We start from the raw sequence: 24,670 nt of genomic DNA, 5'->3' as shown, positions 1-24,670 counted from the left end.
GAGAAGGAGACACACGACACACAAATATGGGTGGAAAGACTGTGAAGTGGCAGCTCCTCCTATACAATATACTCACTATAAATATAGGATAATAGTGGACGGGCGCCCATGACCTGAGCGACCGGTCAAGGCGCATAGGCCTTAACCCCAACAATAACCCTTTATTAAACAAAAACAAGTGACTTTTCTTTTTGTGTGAGAACCTACATTTGTCTCTTGCAACACTGTCTCATGTGTCTTTGCTGGGCTTACTCCTCAAGCGTTTCTCTCTTGCAATGTTGTCTAATGTGTCTTTGTAACTTACTCCTCAAGCCAAAGAATTTATCATGACACCCAAAGCGAGATAACGTTAAAAACACGAAGAAGAAATAGGTTGGCATAATTCCTTATGTTGAAAATGAGTTTTAAATGTGGCTTGTTTACATATATAGATGTATACATACATGTGTGTGTGTGTCCCCAAATAAACCTTGGTGCCCAATATGGTTCAACCCCTGCGACATGCGGTGTGGGTGTGTGGGTGCAACCCTGGAAAACTAGCTGATGCAAACCATTAAATTGAAAAAAAAGAAAAAAGATTAAATATTTTAAAATCTTAAGCATTGGTTCCCACGGTGATCTTTTGAAGACCTTTGAGCGCATGGTTTGGGTTATCTATGTTGCACCAATTCCCTAAAGAGAAAAACCCTACAACAATCACATTATCATGCCATCATGACTTCTCCATGACTTTTTCAATGCACCAAGTACTTCTGTGATGCCTCACACATGATAGAGAACACACACGCACCAAGTATGGTGTCTCACACCCAAAGTCTAAGTCTCATGAGCAACAAAGGCATGTATAAAAGTATAGCATGGTGATTTTAGAGGTATACAAAGGTGATCGCAGACACAAAGTTCTTGCATCTGCTCCTCAAGAACGAAGCACAAAGCACAAAGCACCATGGACGACCCATGATGCTACAGTTTTCTCAAGTACTGTATAGTAGTGTGAAGTGTTGTATTGGGTGTATGTACGCATATTCTGGGCACCCATGTCTGCTTCCAAGAGAACCAACACATAAAGCAAGGTCCCTCATCATCATCATCTTGATGCAAGCTCCTACCTGGCTTGCATTGATACCTTGCGTTGTTCTTTGAGGCCCGGACCCATGAGATGATATCAAAAGAGCGTATTACAATCATATCTTGACTTGCAAATGCAATCTACTTGTAATGCAATTCCTACTACACACATGATGCTATAGTCGTATAAGATGCTTTTCACACGCAAGTTCTCCATTGGTGGAGCTACATGTGAGCGACCTAGCATAGGTCCGAGCACAAAAGCACTAGCTTGTGCCATACATGTACAATATCTTTCCATTTGCCAAAATAGGCCTATCAACATAGGTTTGATCAAAGTGGGTCGTTGATGAATAGGAAAAAATGCAAGCTAAGGCATGTCTTTGTGTGGAGGGCATGCACAACATTTTGTGTGTCGACGTGCACGTGCAAGCATGCCTTGGGAAGTAATCCTCTTTTGACCCACCTTGGGGTGTTGTTGAAGTGCATAAGGCTCATTTCCTAACAACTCAAGGCATTTCCAATGTGGGTGATGCTTGTTAAGAGGCATGATAGTGTCTTTTCTTATGGCTCAAAGAGCTTATGGTTTAGGCAATCATTACAGATCTCTTTAGCATAGAATTTAGTGCATGATTGAGCTTTTTTAGCTAGTTCCTTACGACCTCAATGTTAGGTATTCAAGCGTGGATTTAGTGTTCTAAGCCCGTGGGAAACTCCCCTTATAGCATGCAGAGAAAAGTCCATTCTATGTGGAGTGTGCATGGCACTTTTACTATATTTTGTAAGTTTTTTACAAAGGAATTATAATCAAGAATAGCGTGCTTTTTTATTGTCAAGTTCATATCTCTCTCTCTTGTTTTTCCCTGCTCTACACGCCTCCGAGCCATGGCAATTCTTCGCCATCATCCACCCTAGCTTCGCTCTCAACACCTAATATAAGAGCCCTGCCTGGTCTCGGCTCAACTCAGTTCGCGAGAACCGCCGCTTGCAGAGGGGGAAGCCAACTTGTCGACCTGCATCAAAATGATCAAACATGGCATCAACACGGTCGCCCTGCATGCTGACAAGATTTCAACACTACATCTCTTTGCATATCGCCCTTTGTGCGTTTCTCTGAAGCAAGCCGTCGTCGACGATGTCTGCAAACAGAACTCGTTGTTTGTGAGTGTTTTTTTGCATTAGAATGCATACATAAGTATAAGGGGTATGAGCCTCCCGAAAACGGTCACGGGAGGGGACCCCCCACCTAGACACGCTAGCCTCACTCCACGCACTCGTGCACCGTGGGGGCTCCGTGCAAGGTTCCCCAGGGCACGCTATGACCCTCCGTGAGTGCGGGGGAGCTTGAGGCTACGTGCAACTAGGGACCCGGAACGCAAGACCCGCGAAACACACCACGGCCGCTGACCCACGGAACGCAACTCCGCCCGAGCCGGGCCTCTTTGAAGGCAACTCCGCCCGAGCCGGGCCCCTTTGAAGACAACCACACCTCGACCCGAGCCGGTCCCGTCCGAGCCGGGCCCTTTTGAAGGAAAACGCGCCCACCACGCTTCTCCACATGACGGCCCCAACCTCCGGGTCGTCACACTTGGTATATAAGGGGTATGAGCCTCCCAAAAATGGCCATGGGAGGGGACCCCCCACCTAAACACTCTAGCCTCACTCCACGCACTCGTGCACCGTGGGGGCTCCGCGCAAGGTTCCCCAGGGCACGCTATGACCCTCCGTGAGTGCGGGGGAGCCTGAGGCTACGTGGGGCTAGGGACTCGGAACGCAAGACCCGCGAAACACACCACGGCCGCCGACCCATGGAACGCAACTCCGCCCGAGCTGGGCCTCTTTGAAGGCAACTCCGCCCGAGCCGGTCCCGTCCGAGCCGGGCCCCTTGAAGGAAAACCCCCACGACCCAAGCCGGTCCCGTCCGAGCCGGGCCTCTTTGAAGGCAACTCCGCTCGAGCCGGGCCCCTTTGAAGACAACCACACCTCGACCCGAGCCGGTCCCGTCCGAGCCGCGGGCCCTTTTGAAGGAAAACGCGCCCACCACGCTTCTCCACATGACGGTCCCAACCTCCAGGTCGTCACACTTGGTATCAGAGCTCCAGGCCCCCGTTCCTGTGACGCGCCCAACCCCCGGGCCGTCACACTACCTCCGGGTCGTCACACTTGGTATCAGAGCTCAGTGTCAGAGCTTCAGGAAATCAACCACGCCGAACCCAAGAGGGGGGAGGCCACGGGCTAAAATACGTCCCGCTACCACGACTCCTCATTTCGCCAAACCCAGAAGGGGGGAGGCCACGGGCAAAACTACGTCCCGCTATTGCTACCACTCACTTCGCCAAACCCAGGAGGGGGGAGGCCACGGGCAAACCTACGTCCCGCCACACAATTCGCCAAACCCAGGAGGGGGGAGGCTACGGGCAGACCTACGACCCGCCACTCAGTTCAAACACAAAGGAAGGATGCGAGCCAGACAGGGCTCTTTATATCAAAATCAGAAAGACAAAAACGCGATGGACTAAATCAACTTAGTTCGTCGCGCCCGGCCACTTTTGTGGCCCATGCTGAGCTGAAGACCCATTCAAGCCTAGAAGAGACCAAAAGGGCACCGAGCTAGCCCTCCAAATGACGTCCACACAAGGACCAACTGGGATCAGTTTGACGATTGAAGATTCAGCCAAAGCCTTCATGGTGTCATGACGACCAAAGCTACTTCAACCTAAAGACTACATCTAACCAAGTAACCTTACCCGATTCAAGATTCAGCGATTGGAAACCAAAGCTAGTGTCAGCCTAAGTCTACAACGCGCGTCAAAATGACGGTAAGTTTCCTTGCAACTTCGCAAGGGCTGCATTGCGACGGACTCTACCTCAAATTCGACTTTCAAGAAGTCTCCGTGCGGGCCAACGCAGCAGGTGGCTCTGCGCACACCGGGTTACCTTTTGGGGAATGCTCAAGTATGGGGAATTCTACTTGGGTATTCAAAGCATACATTTTTCAGCCTTCTGCCAAAAACCCAAAAATACACACACTTTATTCCAAAAATTACAAAAACAAAGCATGCTACCTACTTGCATTCGGGTACAGTTTTCACGCACTTTGCACTATATGCACCCCTTAGACCTTTGGCCCCTCTTTTCCCTTCGTTCGACGAGGACGTCGAACTTTCTTCAACCGGGGGTGTATATAAGGGGTATGAGCCTCCCGAAAACGGCCACAGGAGGGGACCCCCCACCTAGACACGCTAGCCTCACTCCACGCACTCGTGCATCGTGGGGCTCCGCGCAAGGTTCCCCAGGGCAGGCTATGACCCTCCGTGAGTGCGGGGGAGCCTGAGGCTACGTGGGGCTAGGGACCCGGAACGCAAGACCCGCGAAACACACCACGGCCGCCGACCCACGGAACGCAACTCCGCCCGAGCCGGGACCCTTGAAGGCAAACCCCCACGACCCGAGCCGGGCCCGTCCGAGCCGGGCCCCTTTGAAGACAACCACACCTCGACCCGAGCCGGTCCCGTCCGAGCCGGGCCCTTTTGAAGGAAAACGTGCCCACCACGCTTCTCCACATGACGGCCCCAACCTCCGGGTCGTCACAATAAGGCTTATTTTGAGCATGTCCGCCCATTCTTCTCTTGGCCGCCCCCCTATGTAAGAGGTGCTTCTCACCTTCAAAGCCAACTTTGTGGGTTGTGTGGAACATCAAGACATTGAACCACCATCTTGGGGGTAGCATGCACAGAGCTATGGTTGAGGAAAACCAGCCAAGTCAAGTGAGACGTCGGCTGATGGCAAACCTAACCCTGCTGCGAATAAACAAGCGGATAGGAAGTGTGCAAATGCTGCAAAACCAAAAACTTCACAAAATGCCAAGCGCCAGAAGACCTTGACAGTGGCCGTAGCAAATGGTGCTCCTACAAACACACCTGAAAAGAAGGAGAAGGCCAATAAGCTGCCAGTGGTTAAAGAAGGAAAGTAAAAGGAAAATCCAAAATTAAAAAATCAAAACAGCCAGTAATGACTTTTTTAACAATTTGCTTCGAGCACTCGATACATCAACAACACAAAGTACCATAACTAATTTTCTTGTTAAGTATCATAGCTATTTTTTATTTTCCATCAAAGCAATCACATATTTTGTCACAGCCTTGTTTTAGCTTAAGATATTGTCATAGCCAAAATTGGTACAGGCTATAGACACTGCCACACATGATGGTAAGACCTCCCAAATCACCAATTTTTGTTCTGAGCCCATTTTTTGTCTCGCTTCTCATGAGGTTACTAGGTACACCTTAAAACCCAAGGTTTGGCAATGAACCAAAAACTCCATTTATTAGTAGCTAATTTTTGTACCTACACCCTATCTATTCAAGGACTATCATAGCACCAGGTTATAAATACACCAAAATCCTTGGTTGTGGGAGAACCTAAAACTGACGGTTGACGAGTACACCAAAAACTCAAGATGTCATGAGAGTGGTATGTCCAGTTCAGGCTGCTTGAGGAGGGGGATTGTTAAGTATTCAAGCCCGGATTTAGTGGTCTAAGCCCCTGGGAAACTCCCCTTATAGCATGCAGAGGAAAGTTCAGTCTATGTGGAGTGTGCATGGCACTTTTACTATATATTGTAAGTTTTTTACAAAGAAATTATAATCAAGAATATCGTGCTTTTTTATTGTCGAGTTCATCCCTATCTCTTGTTTTTCCCTACTCTACACGCGTGCAAGCCATGGCAATTCTTCGCCATCATCCACCCTAGCTTCGCTCTCAACACTCAACACTATATACCTTAGGGTATCGAATGAATCCCAAGCTGTGGGATAGACATCACTGAGTTTAGGCACAATTCCCGCTGAGTGTGATAACCGTCCGATTGTCTTGAGTTTACTTTTACTTGGACAATTTACTTTATGACAAAGTGAAGTGGCTATGGGAGCAACGAAAGGGAGAGAGCTTAGATATAGTGGATTGAATCCTAGGGTGGGAGAAAGCTGGTCAATGTCGTCAACTTATTTTCATCCGTCGGTTCTCCTTGAAATTTGGGCTGACCATCAATCCCACCGTTCGGGCTTTAGATGTAAGTACATTGGTTTGGTTGTCATGTCAAAAAGAGAAAGATCTTTCTCTATATGTGATGCACTAATCTCTCAATCATTCGTGTATTTTCACTTGGGAATTGCTTGGACTTTAATGAAGCCCAAGAGGTGTGCAAGATCATGCGAAGTCCATTTGGAATTGCACAAACTCTACATTTATTTGGGAAAAACGATTGTCATGTACATGTAAGGTGCATTTTGTAGACCACTAGACTTTCCAATTAGATTACTTATTTTCAAAGTGGTTTTTGTAGACATTGAGCAAGATTAAGCAAGAAAATTCCATATCAACAATTGGGATTAGACGAGCAAGATTCTTCTTCCATCCAACCCCCTCCCTTCTCTCCCTTCCACCTCACCTCTTCTCTCTAACTTCTCTCTCCTATCATTCATCTTTATTCAAGAATTTTCAGATTTTGTGAGGCAGCTTAAATGTGTGATCGATGGACTCGTAATGAGTAGGATTTTCATACATTTGAATGCCATCCTTTTTGCAAGTTTAACTTCAGTCCATCAAATCTTTCATCCCCTTATTTAAGATAACAAACCTTTAATAGAATGGACACACATCTCAATCCCCCTCTCTATGGAAGCTAGAAAATTGAACAAAAGCATCTCATCTACGAGATAGGAAGAAAACAAGCATAAAAAATGTTAAAATCATCTAAGCTAGCCTCCTTTTGATAACTTTTAATACATGACCAATAGGGAACAATATAAGAGTGTTTGAACGAATATCTATCTATGAGAGAGAGAGAGAGAGAGAGAGAGAGAGAGAGAGAGAGAGAGAGAGAAATGAAATGAAATGATATATTAACGTCTTCAAAAGGCCAAAATGACCTATGAGACCAAGCTATTACAACATAGTGAATTTGATACCATGTCCAGAATTAAAAAGAACTGAAACAATAAGTACGACTACTACAAACTGGGACTGTATGCATGTGCCAACTAATACAAAAGGTGCTCGATCCAATGTGTAGTACAATGAAAGGGGGGGGGGGGGGGGGGGGGGGGGAGGAGATATGGTAGAGATCCATCCTCATCTGCACTCTTGGACGTCAAGAAAGTACGGCTCGAATCCTGTGTTGTAGTCTCCGTCAATACTCTGTAGCTCCTCTTCTCAATCGTAGTAGAGAGAGAGAGAGAGAGAGAGAGAGAGAGAGAGATGTTGAAGAAATGTATGCAACGGTTAATAGTTATCATTGGTTTCTTAAGTTCAAGATTTAGCATTAAAGAAACCAACAATGATTTAGAGGATCACCACTTCAAACCATCATTACTTTATCTCCAAAGCTTAAAAAATATAGCCAAACACTAAAGCTTTTGCAACAGGTAGGTCGAAAAGTTTGCCATCATCAATTGGCCATGTGGCACTAATCTGCAAGCTTTATCCAGCGGTCCACAATTGCTCCCAACAGTTTACTATGTAGGCCAAAAAGGTGTGTGCCTTGCCGGTCGTTTATTAAAAGCCAGTAAAAGCTATATCATAGGAACACAGTTACTTTTTCCAAAAGTAGGCCAAAATTCCAAAGTAGGCCCCCCAAAGGTGACCATGAAATCAGCAGCTGACCACAGAAAGAGCAGGTGCAAAGTTGAGAATTTGACAGATTAAACAAACTTGTACAACGTCTGCTGGTCAAGGGCAGGCATACACTCCAACAAAATTGTCACCGCATGCCTGATCTCCTGCTCTGAAATAATCAGGGGAGGCACAAGCCTAATAACATTCCCCTTACCTGCTGTCAGAACCAAGAGTCCCTTCTCAAGAGCAGCTTTCACCACAGGTGAAGCAGACACATCAAGCTCAACACCAACAAGCAGACCCGTTCCACGGACCTCTTTTACGTGTGGATTACTCCCAAGCTTCTCACACAATAAGCTTCGCAGAAGGTGTCCGTGTTTTGCTACATTCTCCAAAAATCCAGGCTCTTGTATCCGATCCAATACCGCGAGAGCAGCATGACAAACAAGAGGCCCACCAGCAAATGTACTTCCATGATCACCAAACTCAATAGTTGAGGCCACTGCTTCTTTCACTAAAACAGCACCAATCGGAAGGCCACCTGCAAGGGGTTTAGCAACAGTCAAGACGTCCGGCTCAACCTCATAGGCTTCATGTGCCCACAATCGACCTGTACGACCAAGCCCACATTGCACCTACAAGATATGCAAACAAAAAGGCACACAAGATGTGATTAAATACGCCCAACTGCACCAGCAACAATGCAGAAAGGAATTATGCACAATACTAGAAAGCATGGTGAGCTAAAAAACAAAGCAAAAGCATAAGAATGAGATGAACGCATAGCAAGAGAATTATGGATGGACATCCCTTGTATGATGCTCAATTTTTTAAGAAGTTTCAGCACTGGGGAATATGGCAATGATGAAGCCATGTGATTGTTTTCTTGTAATACACTTTCATTCATCTAATCAATCAACCATTACAATTTCCATCAAAAAAGCGATAAACTAGCAAGAGAGTGGCACACTAGATTAATTATCTGAAACATTATCACAAAGTGATAACGTGGCAGTACCCGACCAGCCGGATGAGAGAGACAGAGAAGTGTACAAACAGTCCTGGATTTTTTGCCATATATAGCAGGAGTATTTCACAGCATGATGATGTGGCATGCCGTACGGCCGCTGACGTGGCAGATTTGGTCACTGGATGCTTTTTGGTGCCGGTGCAAGCATTGACTTTGCAGAGCCTTTTGGGGCGCCAGTTTGCTTTTGGGGAAACTATTTTTAGAAGAGTAGCTTTTGGGGTGCCTAGCTTTTGTATCACCTACTTTTGGGCCTTAGTGCCTTTAAAGATGAGCCTTGGTGCATGGTGGCAAGATTGCATAGCGACTCCCCAGTAGTACCGAAAAAAAAATACCAAAAAGGGTGCCTAACTTAAGGGCCAATTCTACTAGGAGTGGAACTCTGCCACTCCGTATCTCTTATCTACATCGTGAAGTTTTCCCTTTCAAGTTTTCAAGTGTTTGCAGTTGGTCCAGTTCGATAATTGTAGCAGTGATTTCACCGCCTTTCCAATGGCTTGCCACTTACATTGGTATCAAAACTTAGACGATTTTTCTTCTCACGGAAAAACATCAATGAAACTTGCAGTTGAGTGAAGATGATTGGGTGTTTCTGAAAGAAGGGTAAGGAGAGGCCTTTTTCTTTCCAAGAAAAGGAACCTTCTATTAGTTAATAAAACTGCCCAGCGGGCTACAAACTGCCAAGACAAGAGGGGGATACATCAGCATGAGGGGAGACCCTCCCAATGAAAAAATGAGATATGTACAATGACAGCTAAGTCAGGATATGGGAGGAGGAAACAACCACACAAGTGGCCAGTAGTGCCATCTAGGAGCCCCATGGACCCTGGTGTAAAAAGGCCTTGGACACCAAAGTCCTAGGAATGCCTCGCGGCGCTCCGGCATACAGTCGGAGCTGCCCTGAAGCCTTATAAACTGTCCGCAAAGAGTATGGATCAGCTCCAGCCCAATGTTGCATCCGTATGAACGTACGGATCCGTACAATATGGTACATCCATATGGTACGGATCCGTACATGTTAAACGTGCCACGGATCCGTACGTGATCATTAAAAAAAAAATTCCGGTCATCCTCTCTGGAGTCGTGTGGGCACCTCATGCATGCGATAAGGTTATTTGGTGTTTGAAAGGCTTGGAAAGTGTGAAGGCCAACAAAACCCCCTGTATGAAATTTAACAAACCCAAAAAGCAGACTCTTGTTGCAGAGAGTTGCACAAAGGCCTTCACATGCCTACAAGACCTAGTTTCCTATAACTTGTTTAAGTGTCTAGCTTGCTGCTTGAGTTTTCAGTTTAAGGCTTAAGCATTGTATAATGTATTCATTATAAGTCTAGCACGTCACTGGGTTAAAGGTCCATGAAAAATTGAATAAATACAAGGTTGTTTAAAAATGTTACGTATTGATTACGTACCTAAAAAAGTACTCGGTACAAAAGTATGTCCCTTATGTTTGGATAATATACCGTACCTGATGTACCTTTCCACCTTGCTCCAGCCAGATATCTCGTAAAGTAGCCGGGCCTCGAAGATGCGGAAGCAACGCGCTCTCCAAATGACCACAGAGTCACGCTGCAGATAAGCTCCCAACAATGTTGGAATTAGGGTTGCGGAGAAACGCACACAGCTTGGAGAAGACGAAGGAAGCTCAAGGCACACAATAGAGAGTGTGTTACTTAGTGTGCAATGGAAAGATAGATAGCCCTAGAGTGATGGGCGTATATACAATGCACGGGGGGAAAAAACCTCCTAAAGAGGGAAAAAATGCCCCGGCGGTCCTAGTGTGTTCACACACATCACTACCACATGTATATGGTAACAAATCCCCCCTGGAGTGATGCGGTGAACGAGAGCTGGCACATGAGTAAAGGGAAGTGTCATGCCCTGAGGACATGATCAATCCACAAAGGGGAGTAAGCCCAAAGCTTTGCGGAAAGCTTAAAGCTTCTCACGAGACAATGCCTTTGTGAAAAGATCTGCAAGGTTGTCCTGTGTTGGCACATAAGCCAAGCTGATCTCTCCTGCTGAGAGCCTCTCCCCGACATAGTGGTAATGCACCTCAATGTGCTTTGTGCAAGCATGAAAAACTGGGTTCCTCGCAACTGCCAATGCGCTCTGACTGTCAGTGTAGATAGTGTTGGCAGTGTCCTGTCCAACACCTAAATCAGCCATAAGGCGTCTGAGCCATACACACTCAACCGTACCTGTGAAGACTACCCTGTACTCAGCCTCACAACTCGAACTGGCCACAATACGTTGTTTCTTGCTCAACCATGATATACATGAACTACCAAGCATGAAACGAAAACCACTTGTGCACACTCGCGTGTCAAAACAACCAGCCCAATCTGAGTCCGAAAAAGCATGTAAGTCTGGCGGCAATGATCTCCCCTTGGGATAAAACAAGCCAAGATGTAAAGTGCCACTAAGGTAGCGGAAAATCCTCTTGACAGCCTGCCAATGCTTAGATTCTGGGCTATGCATAAATCTGTTGACCTATGAGACTGCAAACTAAATATCCGGCCTCGTGTTGCATACATAAATGAGGCATCCAACAACAGTTTGGTAAAGAGTGACATCTGCAGGATCACCAGCATCATGAAGACTCAGTTTCAAACCTGTTTCCATGAGAGTGGCAATAGGTTTGCAATCCTCTAGTTCAAACTTACATAGTAATGTCTCTATGTAACTTTTCTGACACAAGGCAATACCACCATTACACTGCTTAAACTATATACCCAAGTAATGATGCAACAGCCCCAAATCTTTCATCTTGAAAGTAGCATTCAAATCAGCCTTAAATTCAGCAATATGTCTCTCATTTGGTCCAATGATCAGCAAATCATCTACATAAAGAACCACAATGAGAAGTACATCACCCTCACGCTTTACATACAATGTGCTTTCTCTTGGACTGTTACGAAAGCCTTGTTTGACCAAATGAGTGTCAACTTTCTCATACCAAGCACGAGGAGATTGCTTCAATCCATAGAAAGCCTTCTTACATCTGCACACTTTGTCCTCTTGTCCTTTCTTAACAAAACCGCGAGGCTGCGTTACATAAACTTCCTCAAATATGTCACCATTCAAGAAAGCAGTAACAATGTCTGATTGATGTACATCCCAACCAAAATGAGCTGCCAATGCACATAGAAAACGCACAGTAGTCATACGACAAGTGGGAGCAAAAGTATCTTCATAATCTATGCCTTTTTGTTGTGCATAACCCTTTGCAACAAGTCGAGCCTTACGGCGATCGATCTCACCATCCGGCTTGCGTTTCAACTTGTAAACCTACTTCGTATCAATGGCCTTTTTGCTATGAGGAAAATCACATAAAGTCCATGTGTCATTTTCTATAAGTGCATCATATTCTGATTGCATGGCAACCATCCAATCTTTTGAATTCTGTGCTTCATCAAAAGACAGAGGTTCCTCAACATCATGTAAGCTAGACACAGCCAAAGCATAACAATCTGATGCATAAGATGCATGGCGAGAGCCTGAACGAGTACGACTAGACAAAGGTGCATCCAATTTATTGTCACGCAAAGTGTGCACCAGCCATTTTGGCATACCTCTAGCTTGCTCATTTTCAGCCCTTTCCTCATCAAGGACATCATGTACATCTGCATCAGTAATAGGCTGATCTATAACATTTTCGAAAACCCCCATAGGCTGTACATTTGCCTCATAGGAATTTACATTCCTATTTTTACCCATGAAAAGAGGCAACAAAGTGTCATAAATGTCCTGTGAGCTTACATTACTATCTCTAGTACATGACAGCAAGGACTGAACAGAATCTTCCACAAACACTACATCCCGTGAAACCAGAATAAGCTTTGTTTGCAGATGATACAACCTGTTATCTTTGCTTTCAACACTATAACCAACAAAAATACATTTGACAGCCTTCTACGTTGTATTTGTAGCACCAAAGCGTATGCCAAACAGCCAAAAACACGCATGTGCTCAATAGAAGGCTTCCTATCATGCCATGCTTCATATGGAGTAATAGACTGCAAAGCTTTCGTAGGACACTTGTTAAGTACATAAGTGGCACACATGATGGCCTCAAGCCAAAAAGGAAGTGGCAAAGCTCGACTTTTGACCATACATCGTGCCATTTCCGTAAGTGACATGTTTTTCCTCTCAGAAACACCATTTTGCTGAGGCGTATAAGGCACTGTACATTGGTGTTTTATCCCACGACTAGCCAAGAATGCATTAAATTCATGAGACATATACTCCCCCCTCAATCGGAACGGAGGGTGCCCATAGTACATTTCGAGACATTTTCAGCCATAGCTAGAAATTGTTTGAAGCACATAAAAACTTCGGACTTCGCTTTAAGCGGAAATACCCATGCATGCCTGGAGTAATCATCAATGAAAGTCACGAAGTAAAGGTAATTGCCCAAGGACGGAGTTTGCATGGGCCCACAAACATCACTATGCACAAGCTGCAACCTGCATGTGGCCCGAACTGAACCATCCTTTGGAAACTTAGAACGCTGCATCTTACCCAAAATACAGCCTTCACAGACATGTTTGACAGGTGCTTCAAGAGGCGGCAAAGAAGCAATCATATCAGATTTCTGCAAACGCAGCAAACTGGTAAAATTCAGATGACCAAAACGTGCATGCCAAAGTTTTGCATCTGAAATAGCCCTTGAATCTGCAACAGCATTTGCAAAATTTTGTCCACATTTGTCATACAAAGTGAGCTTATACAGTCCACGGCACAAAAGGCCAGATGCAACAATTTTATCACCAAAACTGAGATCATGAACTGTAAATCTATCATCCACAAATTTGACCACAAGTCCAAGTCTAGCAAGTGCGGATACAGACAAGAGATTCTTCTTGATCCTAGGTACATAAAGTGCATCAACAAGTGTAAAGAAACTGCCATTTGCAGCAGTAAGCACAATCTTTCCAACTCCCTGAACCGGATAAGAGGCATTGTTGGCACAAGTGACTGAATTCCCATGAGGGACAGACTTGAGAGAGGTGAATAATTCATGATGTGTGCTTTGTAGCACCACTGTCAAAATACCACACATGTGAATATGCAGCAACTGACATGCATGCATCATGGAGAGCAAGATTGTAAGTGAACTCTGTACTAAAAGCCCATTCTGCATCAACATCAGCAACATAGTCTCCTTCACAGAAGACTCAACAATGGCTGCATTTGTAGTGGAACCAGCATTTGCATTGGAACCACCCTCTTTCTTCTTAGCCTCTTTGGCCTTCAACTTAGGACACTGCTTGATCAAGTGATCATTAGCTTTACAATAATGGCAACGCATCTTCTTTTTGTCTTTATCACCAGAATTTCCAAACGAAGTGTTGCCAGCAGAAGCATTGGGAACAGAAGTATTGCCACTCGCAGCAGAACCATAAGAAGTGGTTGCATTGCTGTTACCACCCTTTCTTTGAGAAGCAATAAAAGCCTGTTCAATTGCAAGCTGTCTAGTCCTGTTTTTTTTTAAAAGTGACTCTTGCAACAGCAATGTGCATAATGCATCAAACTTGACAACTTCAAGATTTCCTTGGGTCATAAGTCTCCAAGTACTCGCAAAAGTCTGGTAAGAATTTGATAAAGCATCAAGAACAGTCTGCACAAGGGAACTGTTTGAAATGACTTCACCTGCAGAAATAAGCTGCTCATTGATATCCTTGACACCAGCAAGGAAAGCGTCCATATCATCTTCCTCATGCATAATCTTCGACTCCAAATCTTTACGAAGCAAAGCAATTTTAGCCTCATTGCGACTTGCATAAAGACCAGCCAATATATCCCAAGCCTGTTTTGCAGATTTTGTTGAACGAATGTGAGGAACAATGATGCGCTTCACAGACAACGCAATCTATGCATGAGCTTGCGCATCTTTTACATCCCAACAAGATTGTTCTGCCGTAGGCAAAACAACTCTCATAGCAACAATCCTTGCAGCAAGACCTGCAACATCCTCAACATCGCCTGCATCCTCAGAACCAGGACGTACATCAATGCCCTGCACAATATTCCAGACGCCCTTTGACACAAGAACATGTTGTATCATGTAAGCGCACATAGGGTAATTGTCTCCATCCAACCTGTCCTCAGCAGCAAACGTCTTGAACTCATCTCTGTTGTTGTCAGCCATGGTAAATGTTGCACCTGATGTGAAAACTGCCTGAAAAGAGGAGAAACGAAGCGAGAACAACACGTACTATATAGCACAAACTGTAGAAGACTGTAAGGCACCTGTTATGCTGAAAATGGCACTGACAAAAATTCTGCACAAAATGGTGAAATAGCCTGTGCAGCACTGCCTATAGTGGAAACGGAAGCCAAAATGAGCCCGAATCAAAAAATTTGAGCAAATGCTTGCCAAAGCTCACTAAAATCAGAGAAAGTGAGCAAGCACGTGCTGGAGCAGCTGGCGACTAAGCCCGGGAGGACGCAACCTACTCTGATACCAATTGTTGGAATTAGGGTTGCAGAGAAACGCACACACCTTGGAGAAGACAAAGGAAGCTCAAGGCACACAATAGAGAGTATGTTACTTAGTGTGCAATGGAAAGATAGATAGCCCTAGAGTGATGGGCGTATATACAATGCACGGGGAAAAAAACCTCCTAAAGAGGGAAAAAATGCCCCGGCGGTCCTAGTGTGTTCACACACATCAATACCACATGTATATGGTAACAAACAAAGCGCTCTATCACTGCTCCACTCGTGAGGCATAAGCTCTGTGGTAGGCTAGAGTGTAGGCTTTCCCTCTTGTATCACAATCATCCGGCTAGCTGAAGACAACTCAAAACGAAGTGCTAGGCGCGTGAGGGTGGACCAAGCGGTAACACCCCAAGAGTGTTGCCTAGCTGACGACAGGGCTTGCATCAGCCATAGAATCCGAAGCCCAACCTGTTGTACCATGGGGCAGTCCCATAGACAGTGCCTTTGTGATTCTCAAGTGGGTGGTCATAGCGGCATAGCCACCGAATGGCCACTGTAGACCAACCAACTCCCAATTGTCGTAGCTCAATGGGCAACTAGCCTTTGATACATGGTGACTCTCCTCCGTGTCTGTTGCAGTGTTACCGGGGAACGCCTATATGGGGCCTTGGAACGCCGGAACGGCGTTCCGGCCGGTCAAAAATTCAGGGAACGCATCGGAACGGACTGCCGTTCCGACAGGCAGGCCATCACCGGAACGGACCGGCTGGAACGGGGCGGAACGGCCGGAACGGCAGCAACGGGCAGAAACGGGCAGTTTTTCAACTTTTAAAAATATAGTTGTTTGGGAGATTTGGGCAGCCAACGGCCATTTAAATTTTACAGCCCTATATAAATCCCCCCTTCCCCCATTCTTCACCAAAGCATCAAGGAAGTTTGAAGGGGGCCATCTCTCCCTTGCTCTCAACTCTCAAGTCTCGACTCTCAAGCCATAGGGGCCTAGCCTCTAGCTCTCAAGCCATAACCTCTCTCTCTCTTGGACTAACCCTCAAGGCTCAAGGGTCAAACTCTCTCTCGGTCTCAACTTCCAAGAGGTGAAGCCTCTCTCTCGAGTCTCAAGCTCTCTATCTCAACTTCTCATTGCTCAAGCCTCAAGCAAGAACGGAATCAAGCCTCTCTCTCTCTCAAGCCCTCTCTCAAGCTATCTCTCTCTCTCAAATCCTCAAAGATCAAGCTCTCTCTCTTTCACGGATAATCCATGGCCTCTTCTTCTCGTTCAACCCCCTCCGTTCATGCGGGCAACACACAAAAGGCGAAGGAATGGTCGTGGTGGGATGAAGTGACCTCGGAGGGCACCTTGTCGACGGCGGGAGGTTCTCGTGCATGGGGATGCAAGCTATGCTCTTACACGCGGAAAGGGGGGCATGACAAAGTGAGGGCACACTTTCTTCGAGTGCCGGGACATGAGGTGAAATTTTGTGCCAACGTAACCATCGAGAAGAGGAAGGAGCTCGAGGAAAAGGATCGGCAATTTAACCATAAAGCCAAGCCGGCACGCAAAGGTATTGATCCAAAGACCCTCATTTTCCCTTCTTCCTCTCTACCCGGTGTAGGTGTTGGTGCATCTTCAAAAGGTCCAATTCGTCGCCAAAAGACCCTTGCCACCTCTTGGGACCCAAAGAAGAAGGAAGAGGTGGATGCGGCCGTGGCCCGATTCTTCTATCACGACCATATCCCATTTGTCGCAGCGAGGTATGTTCATTGTTTTATGATTTATCAATCTTCTCTCTCATTTCTTTCGTTATCGTCGGTTCCACTTATTTGATACTAACCTCTTCTATGTTTGATCGAAATAGGTCGGAGTATTGGAAAGTCATGGTGCAACGGATTGGAGAGTATGGCACCGGCTATGTGCCGCCATCTTCAGAGGCTCTCCGAACCACCTTGCTCAATCGAGAGAAGGCTATTGTGGAGCAAGCAACCCTCAACATTCAGCGTCTTTGGGCAAAACATGGCGTTTCCCTCATTGCCGACGGGTGGAGCGATACAAGGAAGAGATCTATCCATGGTCTCGTCGCATACTCCAGTGGAGAGATGTACTTTGTGCACTCTCATGATGCCACTGAGAGTGGCAAGTCCGCCGATGTCCTCTCTGCAGAGTGGACAGCGGCCATAGAAACCATCGGTGAGCAACACGTGGTGGCCTTTGTCACAGATGGGGAGGCATCAAACAGGGCAGCAGCAGCTATCATAGAGGGCCACTATCCGCATGTGACAGTATGCTTTTGCATGGCACACTGCTTGAACAACCTTCTAAAAGACATCGGCAAGCTAGACTGGATTGCTCCAGTCATTGCTGATGCAGTGAAGATGGTTAATTTCATCAACAATCACAACTTGGTTCGGAGTGAGTACCTCAAGAGGTCGGGCGGCAAAGTGCTTCTAAAGTATTCAGATACCCGCTTCGCATTCAACTTTCTTCTTGTACGCAGGCTGTCTGAATGTCAAAATGCGGTCCGACAGGTCTTCATCAGTGATGAGTTCACCACCTCCCCCTATGCAAAGACAGTTGCAGGGATTTTGTGCAAGGATAAGGCAGAGGATCTTGAGTTCTGGAAGGAGCTCAAGAGTCTAGATGCACAGGTAAAACCGGTGGTTCATTTGCTTCGAGTTCTGGATGGCATGGATCCTTGCATTGGCAAGATTTATGAGGCAATGGACCGCATGATTGAGCAGCTTGCACAGCTTGAGCCGAACGCAGAGCGATATGAGGAGATCCATGCGCTTTGCAGCTCGAGGTGGAATTCATATGCCTCTCCTTTACACGGGGCAACGTACATGGTGGATCCAGAGTTCCAAGGTGCAGGGCAAGAGACAGATAGGGAAGTCATGAACCAATTTACAAAGATCTTAAACAAGATGGTTCTAGACAGAGATGGGCGACGCATTGTCAGAGATCAGCTGAGACAGTACAGAGAGATGCGGGGGTCATTTGGCAGTCCAGATGCTCAGATTGATCGCAGGAAAATAGGTTCAGTGCTTTGGTGGGAGGACTATGGCTATGATGGCCCTGAGCTTCAGAGATTGGCGATCCGTATTCTCAGCCAGTCAGTTAGTACCTCATGCTTGGAGCAATTGTGGAGTACCTTTAGCCACATTGCTTCCAAGAAGAGAAATCGGCTTGGAGTGGAGAAGGCTAATGATCTTGTCTTCGTCAGCGCAAATTTGAAAATGCTTTGCAAGAGTACAGACAAACAGACAGATCCTTTTACACAGTGGGAGATGGAGCAAGAGGCTTCTCAGGCGGATGGAGATGCACATCCACCAACACCAGGTACTTCATCTGTGGCTGAGATCGAGCCGGACCTAGACCTTGATGATGAGGAATGGGAGGATGTGCATGATTTACAGCCGGCTACTACGGATTGGGAGGCCTCTCAGGCTAGTGGCTCTTGAGTCTTGAGTCTTTGCCATTTATCCTTACCTTTTTGTATGGCTGCTTGAGCCTTGCCCTCTTTGCCATTTGTAGCTACTAGCATCTTTATGGTATTTGTCACCTTCAGTCTTTTGGTATTGTGGTCACTGAAGTCTGGTTTGAACTTTGCCCCCCTTTGGTTTTTTTGTAGCACCTTGGCCGCTGGCGGCCCTTGAGGCTTGTTACTATGTTAGCCATAATTAATTCCAAAGTGTTATCTCTAACTACTACTCTTGCAATTATTTGAGAGCATTGTGTATGTACTATGGAAATTGTGTTTGCTCATTGTTGTTCATCTGGCTATGTACTCTGGGCGCCTCACATCCCAATCAAGTCATAATAAGGTTAAATGGTCTTCGAATCGTGTTTTTTGTGGGTATTAGAGTCAAAGGACTCTAATACTACTTGTATTCAAACACATAACGCTAAAAAATATATATATTTGGGTGTTTTTTTAGCCTGCCGTTCCGGGCCCATTCTCGTTCCCCCGTTCCGCAGGGAGGCCCGTCGCCGTTCCCGTTCCGCGTTCCGGGTAACTCTGGTCTGTTGTCCCACTAGCGCTCTTAGAAGTCTGTCAGAAACTGAACTGAGGCCCTCCTCTTGCCAGTGACCTACAGCAACAGGGCAAGTACGTGACACCCCAGTCGTCCCCACTGTACTTGCGACAAAGAGCGACTCTCCCAAGCCCAGAGCCTCCAATGTCCACTCTCAAGATCGGATGGGTCAGGATCAAGCACACAGGCCCTCCCTCTGATGCCCATAACTCGAAACCATTAAGAGACAACATTCTGCTACCTCTGGTCCCTTACTAGTAACTCTGTGGAGGCGACTCTCTCGCTAAACCTTAACAAACATGCAAAGGCATGAGTCTGAGCAAGCCCTTACTATGATGAGGACCTCAAGGCGAGTAAAGGCCGCCATCCAGCTGGAGCCTGGCATCTGTTGGCTCACTAGGTGTGTGCCACTCTGCTGGTAAAGCCTCGAAGATGTCTTGACACACGCTCTGTACCCCTCTCATTGGGTGCTCTGAATCTCCTCAAGAAGTGTTGTTAACTACAACCAATCTCCCAAGGTGTGGGCTGGACTCTCAACCATGGGAGTCGGGACCCCATGAGACATGGGGTCCACCAACCATGTGACCTCGTTGTGTACTAACAATGGGTTCTATATAAGAGGCTGTCTCAAGCGCTCCTCAGTGCATGTGGGCTGGTGCTGCGCAAATCCCCCCCTCCGCTGCTCCCAAGATCGAAGCAGGGAAGGTACTCCCGCCTCAAGACTGGAAGCAAACTAAGATAGGAAGATCTGCCTCCTCCTCCAGCACATCTAAAGTTGGGTCGAAGTCATGGCGTTTTAAGTAAGCTCAAGCCGCCTAAATGCCGAGCAGGCTCATCGAGATCACTTTGGCTACCATCTCTAGAGACTCAAACTCTATCTGGTAATAACCTCTCCCCAGAATCTGCACATCAATGATCTTGCCCACTTCGGTGAGGAGTCGGGCCTGGAGCAGGACCAGGTCCCCAACCTCGCCTCTGCAGTGCTGTGTGCCAACGATCTTGCAAATGAACAAGGTGGCTTGAAGTTGTTCCACCTCGACCATCAAGCTCGCTTGCTCTTTTGACGAAAGAGCAAGTCGAAGGGTCCACTCTACGGTGTCAGACAAGGGGGCTTCAGTAGAGTCCCTCTCAGGTGAAGCAAGGGGCCGCCATTTTGTGTCTGCTCTTGAGGAAGAAGTCGAGGACAACGCGGAAAGCTACCAATAGGCTCAAAACAGCCCACGGGGAGCTCGAGGAGGACGGGGCTGCGAGGCGGGGCGGAGGCAAGTCAAAGCAAGGTGCCAAGTGGGCAGGCTGCCGCAAGGAGGAAGGAAAAGGAGGACGCCAGAGGACAGGAGCTTCAAGAGCAACATGAGGTATAAGAACTGAGGAGATTCTTATACTTGAGTAAGTCCTAGAACATAAGGAAATGAGAGTGCAGGGTAAGTTGGCCACCGATATTTGGTCAAGTTAAGGAATTATCCAGCTCTTGATGGTACGTGGATGGAGGAGGACTAGATACTTCTAAGACATTAGGGTGAAAGCATGAAAAGGTTGTCAGGTTTTGAAGAGTTTTTAGGTGGTTCCTAAAGTACTTTTAAGCCCTGGGGAGACGTGCAAAGTATCAAGAATTTGTAAGGTCTACTTCAAGACGTCATCATTTTTTGAACTCTCGCGTGGCAAAGCATGCAAATGGATTTCCCCCTCGATTCCCGCTCTCCAAAAGTGTGAAGAGACAGCGATCGCTGAGGAGCCGTGTAATTCAGGCACTGTAATCATACATGATTTTAAAGTCCAGAAAGACTCATGTACTTCTTCCAGCCAAGCATTGAAAGCTTTCAAAATTTTCTGGTTGCTCGTGAAACCGGCCCATGGGGCGCTTTCACCAGAAATTCTTTACTTTAGACACACACAGAGAGAACATGCAAAGGACACCTGCGACGGGAATTAACACTTGAGCACACACGCGGCTCGGAAGCTAGAATGCTCCGAGCAGACGCCGACAACCTGTAGGCCCCAAAATTGGCGCCCCTTTCGGTATTTCTTTATATTTGAGAGGGTAAATTACAAAGAAGAGTTTTTTTTTTTGCTCACTGCTGCCCTCACTCTCCCCCTCGCGCACGCTCTGCACCAACCCCCCCCCCCCCCCCCCCCCCCCGCCATCACTCCCCCTTAAGCTCCCAGCGCGCTGCCCTGCCTACCCGCTGCAACTTGTGCTCTGTCCCAGCGCGCAACCCCGCAGCCCGCACCAGCCTCAGCCGCGCCCGCCGCGCCCGCCCCAGCCTCAGCCCCCCGCCGCACTTCATTTCGCCCACCCCGTTTCGCTCTCCCGAGCCCTCTGCGTCGCTTCCCCCCGCCCCCTCGCCTGGGCCTTGCTCGGCTGAACGCGTCAATCCTCTCGGCGTTTTCGGCGAGCTCGGTCAGCAAAGAGCCACCTCTCGACTTCATCTATCGGCCCTTCTCCATGGCAGCAGACACTAATGGACGCTCATGCTCCACCTCAGAGGGACTCTCAAGAAGCCCCCTCGCCTGACTCCGCTGAGCTCTCCATTCGACTTGCTCTATCACCGACAGAGCAAGCGAGCCTAGCCGCAGAGGTGGATCGTCTGCAGGCGACTTCCGTCATCTGCAAGATTCTCGGCACCAGACCCAGCAAAGGAGAGTTGTGTGACCTTCTCCATGCCCGCCTTCTTGCAGAGGTGGGCAAGATCTTGGAGATTCAGATCCTCGGACGAGGCTACTACCAGATCGAGTTCGAGACCCCCGAGTTGGCGTCCAAGGTCATCGCCATGAGTCCATTGACCATCCGAGCAACTCGAGCCAACTTTCGACAGTAGAGACATGGTTTTGACCTTGCTTCAGATGTTTTGGTAGAGGAGGCAAACATCCCCATCTCCGTCTGCTTTCTTGGTTTGCGGAGGGAGTACCTAGCACTTTTGTCCAGGATAGGCTCAACGATTGGGACTATCTTGGAGACACCTCGCACGACAGCCTCAGTAGCTGCCAAGGCGGCCGGCATTCCCTCAGTTCGCGTTCTGGTTAGGGACACTCACACTCTCCCGAAGGTCATTCTTCTGCCTCGGGTGAGTGGAGGTTGGTTTAGACAGAGCGTGGAGTATTCGAGCCTCCCGAACTAGTGCTTCATTTTTCGACAGATGGGCCATCTTGCGAAGGCCTGTCCACAGAGGAGGCCCCGACCTACACCACAGACTCAGCCCCAACCTGCAAAGGCTGGCCAGCAGCCACACGCAGAGACACAGCGCACACATGCAGAGCCACCCTCCGAGCCTGAGGCTCCAGCGAAGGAGGGATGGCAGCAGGTCTGTGGTCGACGACGGCAGGGGCCACAGTGACAGCCTGGCACTCACAGTGGTCCTCAAGCGCCTACCCAGCAACAGTGGGTTTCCACGGAGAACCGTTTCGGTCCTCTTGAGCAGGATGAGGTCCCTATCCCAGCCCCTACCTCAGCTTCACCCTCGACAGCCCCTCCCCACCAGAGTTCCCCCTCTCCTCATCATCCTCTCCCCCGTCTCCTACTCCCGCCGCCTCTTCCCCTCGCCCCTCTACCTCTGCCGCTCCCCCCCGTCCCTCTTCTTCCCCTCTTCCCCTTGCTTCTACACCCCCCCCTCTCGCTCCAGATCCACAGTTGACCCAGAGGGCAGGGACATCTCCAGCTGCTAGGAGATCTCTTGGCAGCGCCTTTGCCACGAGTCGCTTGGCGAGAGAGGGACAGCCTTTCTTGCGACCCCCTCTACAAGTACCGGCATCTCCCTTTGCCGCAGTCCCTCGTGGTCTCACGAGCTTCGACATTCGGCACCGATGGGACTTCTTTGACTACGACTTTACAGGTCTTCTCGGTGACTCCTCAGCAGACCATGAGGCAGCCTCCTTCAGGGTTCATGTTCTGCAGCTAGGGGGATAGAGGCCTTGGACTCATCGGTTGGCTTCTCTTTTCCCCTTTGTGGCAGGGACCAGACTGAGTGGACTCTCGACTCAATGTTGGAGTGGTTGCATACACAGGTCCTAGAGTTCTCTCACCACATGGGAGACCCAGGAGTTACAGACTTGCTTTCTACTCTCTGGCCATTGGCCAAGTTTGCGGTGACTCCTCCAGATGCAGGAGGATGTAGACACATTGCGGTTCACCTCTTTGCTGATACTCAGTGCTCGCCATGCTATGTATTCATTCATGAGGATTCTTGGACAAAGGAGGTTGCTTTACGTACGGCTTGCTCTACTTGGGCTTGGGCCAGGCACTCGCTGCAGTCGCGCCTATCTAGAGGACGCTCGGATGCGGATTACTCCCCATCCAAGCCAGCCTCGAAGATAGCACGTTTAGCTACTGCGGCAGCATCTGTTCTCTCTCGCTCCCCATGAGGATCGTCTCATGGAATGTGCAGGGACTTGGTGGGCCCCAGTTTCAGCATCAACGGGGCCGACTACATCTGGAGCTTCAGCGCTGCCTTGTGGGAGGAGAGATTGATCTCCTTATGTTCCACGAGCATCATCTGTGTGAGAGCCGCATTAGACGTTGTGGTCAGCTCTTGCGTGGACGATATGATACTTTTTGGTCAGCTGCTTTTGGGTGGGGTATGTATGACTATTGCGGATTCTTTGCAGCAGGCCATTGTGGGCAGAGGGATTATTGTGCCAGGAAGGGCTCAGTGGATCACTATGCAGGTTCAAGGTTGCCTTATGGGCTTCCTCAACATATATGCGCCCAATGTGGAGAGTGCATGAGCAGAGTTTTGGTTACACATTGGTGAGTCTCTGCCGCAGGCGGAACATTGGTGCATAGGGGGTGACTTAAACATGTTGGAAGACCCTTCCGACAGGATTGGTAGTAGCCATGCTATTGTGCATGGAGTTGAGCTAGCAGCTTGAGAGAGGTTTTGTATGACTCTAAGGGTCTCGGATGCATGGCAGCACTCTAGTTTTGTGAGGCTCCCAGACAGCCTGGCCTTCTCTCGTTCGGACCGCAGAGTGGAGGAGTGAATCCATCGCGGATAGATCCCTTCTACACTAGTGACCATTTCAATGACCTGTGTGGAACAGTTGGCATTCTGGCAGGGACCTTCTCGGATCATGCACCAACGATCCTCACAGTGTGTCACGGGGACGTGGCAACTGTTAACTATGTCACGAGGACGTGGCAACTACTAACTTTAGTTGTTGGTTTCTTTCCAAGGGGTTTTGTTTTGTTTTTGAGACCCTCTTCTTGAAGTAGCAAACGGTCGGACATTGCATGGCCAATGTGAACGGTAGTTTCACCCGCAGATGGGTAGTGGTCGGCACTGGAATTCGTATGGTAAGAGGATGTCTAGGCTCAGAGCAAGATCATATAGGTCCCCCCGTCGCACTTAGCAAGTTGGTGGATACTAGGAAGTGAACTCAATTAAGGCGTAAAGTCAAGGTGGGACTACCAACAAAAAGTATCCGACAATTGGGCCACATTGCACTTTTGGATGCGGTCCCAATGAGGATAGATGGTCAGAAGACCAGTGGG

At 47.9% G+C, this 24,670-nt stretch overlaps 1 protein-coding gene across 1 annotated transcript in view; it reads right to left on the bottom strand.

Annotated features, from left to right (window-relative positions):
- Positions 1–7,465: 7,465 nt before the first annotated feature.
- LOC147422532 (acetylornithine aminotransferase, mitochondrial-like) overlaps positions 7,466–24,670 on the bottom strand; it is a 101,579-nt gene continuing 84,374 nt past the window's right edge. The window contains exon 3 of the mRNA XM_086503356.1: positions 7,466–8,318. Coding sequence (XP_086359482.1) covers positions 7,770–8,318 — 549 coding nt within the window. The 3' untranslated portion in view covers positions 7,466–7,769. The remainder of the gene's footprint in view (positions 8,319–24,670) is intronic.

The sequence above is a fragment of the Adiantum capillus-veneris genome, chromosome 27 (genome assembly GCF_014529385.1).
Source record: "Adiantum capillus-veneris isolate H3 chromosome 27, ASM1452938v2, whole genome shotgun sequence".
Taxonomy (NCBI): Eukaryota; Viridiplantae; Streptophyta; class Polypodiopsida; order Polypodiales; family Pteridaceae; genus Adiantum; species Adiantum capillus-veneris.
The sequence above is the reverse complement of the archived record's forward strand: the minus strand, read 5'-3'. Positions and strand labels throughout refer to the sequence as shown.